The 2,154-nt window shown below is 41.3% G+C and overlaps 1 protein-coding gene across 1 annotated transcript in view; it reads right to left on the bottom strand.

The window, feature by feature from the left end:
- Positions 1 to 709: 709 nt before the first annotated feature.
- LOC104982649 (multidrug resistance-associated protein 4-like) overlaps positions 710 to 2,154 on the bottom strand; it is a 350,332-nt gene continuing 348,887 nt past the window's right edge. The window contains 1 exon segment of the mRNA XM_010832083.1: positions 710 to 844. Within this exon segment, the coding sequence (XP_010830385.1) occupies positions 710 to 844 (135 nt within the window).

Below are 2,154 nucleotides of genomic sequence, written 5' to 3'. Positions count from 1 at the left end.
ATGTATGAAACGAGATGCCAGTCCAGGTTCAATGCACGATGCTGGATGCTTGGGGCTGGTGCACTGGAACGACCCAGAGGGATGGTATGCGGAGGGAGGAGGGAGGAGGGTTCAGGATGGGGAACACATGTTTTAAGTAATTTTTATTTAATTAAAAAAAAATAAACAACAAAGAATTAGGGAGAAAGTGATAATTTCAGGTAAGAGTTTTCTTTACAGATTACAAACAAAAGAGACCTACACCTTTCTCTGGAAGATCATCCTAGAATCAAAATATTCCAAGATTTTTCCCCTTAAACTTTCAAATTTCCTGGATATTCCTCAACAGAACTTGTATCAAAAATGTGCTGAACACCAATCAGAATGAATGTAAAGGGTCTTCAAAATGAGGGTGTTCAGTGCTCCATGAGAATCCAACTCAAAGTCCAAACATGTGAAAAGTTGAATCCAAAACCTCTGTCTCAAGCACAGGTGTGTCCACACAGAAGGATTCACACATCCCAACCCCACCCGCAGCACTGCTGCAGATTCTCAGCTGACCTGCCTTCTACCTGCCACATGTTGTTAAGACCCAGTCATGAAGCTTCCTCTCTGGAGGCTTCTAATTGAAAAGAGCACAAAGTGCTTGTTCCCAGACCCTTGGTGGAGATCTTGTGAAGAGTAAACCCTGGAGGTGAATTTTAATTACAGCTTCCCACAGCAGGCTCACCTATTTTGCCCTTTTGGCAAGGACAGCAGCCTCCGCCTCACCCAGTTGTTGCACCATCTTGTAAAATAGGCTGTTTCTATTTTGCAGCAAACTATATGGCCGATTATATTCTTCCCATGTCCCTGAATCCAAAACCTGTTAACAGAAGAAAGAAACCCATTAGCACAGAGTATCTCCCAGTAACATAATTCAGACAGTATTTCAAAAGGGGGCAGGTCAGGGAGAATTTGGGTGGTAGGACTGATATTTAAATGGTTTGATTACTCTGTTTTACTAGGGAGACAAAGGTCCAGCCTGACTTTTCATCATTATATGGTCATAGGAAAGGAAGAAAATGAAAATTTTAGAATATGATTACTGGGACTGAACAGTCTGTAACATTTTATATTATGCCCAGGGCATTTGGGGTTGTTATCATTAGTTAGTGCTTTTAGCTCTCAGACTCTGAGCTTTGAGGGCTATTTATACAGATATCCAGAGTTGGAAAATATCTTGATTCAAGAAAATCAGACTGCATTTATCTAAAAAGTAGGTTGACATCATACAAACCACATGGCAATGTCCTCACAACAAATTAATCATCAAGTTGATTTGACAATCTGAGCAATATTTTGGAGGGGAAAAGTAAATGCTTCCGGAATTTCTTTAGGGTCCTGGATAACGTCAGCCCCTATTGGACGGACTAAATGTGAGGCTGAAACTCCATTACTTTGGTCACCTAATGGGAAGAGCTGACTCACTGCAAAAGACCCTGATGCTGGGGAAGACTGAGGCAGGAGGAGAAGGGGACAACAGAGGATGAGATGGTTGGATGGCATCACCAATTCAATTGACATGAGTTTGAGCAAATTCCAGTAAGTAGTGAAGGACAGGGAAGTCTGGAGTGCTGCAGTCCATGGGGTTGCAAAGAGTCGGAAACTGACAGACTGAGAGGCTGAACAATAAGAGGGGCAGAATCCCTTGTCCAAGAGGTTAAGATGCTTCTTGACGTTGGCTGTGGTTGTAGTTTATTATTATGAGAGTGGAAGGCTGGCAAAAAGAGCTGTTATATAAGCAGCTTTTGCAGAATTGCTCTGCACAGAAGGCATTTCTAGAAATGCAGTTTTCTTTTGGGTAAGACTATAAAACCAAATAAGAAATTGAGCTCCAAACTGAAGCAATCACAGCCTGCACAGCACATAGGGCAGCCCAACCTGAACTGCCTAGGATCTGAATCTGTTTTCACAAATTACTTTTATTTGCTTTTTTCTCTTTCTTTGTTAAGCTGCCTGTCTTTCACCCCTTTTATTGCTCATTAATAAACCTGCTAATTGGAAATTGAAAGGGAGAGGAAGGGGCTCTTAAGTTTGCCTTTCTACTTATGCCTTGGTTAATTGTTATGGAGGAGGAAAAAATACCTGAAATAATTGATCCACATAATAGAACTACAAAAAGAGTTCTGATAT

This window comes from Bison bison, unplaced genomic scaffold (genome assembly GCF_000754665.1).
Source record: "Bison bison bison isolate TAMUID 2011002044 unplaced genomic scaffold, Bison_UMD1.0 scf7180017864535, whole genome shotgun sequence".
In the NCBI taxonomy this organism is placed as follows: Eukaryota; Metazoa; Chordata; class Mammalia; order Artiodactyla; family Bovidae; genus Bison; species Bison bison.
Note: the sequence above shows the minus strand (reverse complement) of the source record. Positions and strands in the feature narration are given on the sequence as shown.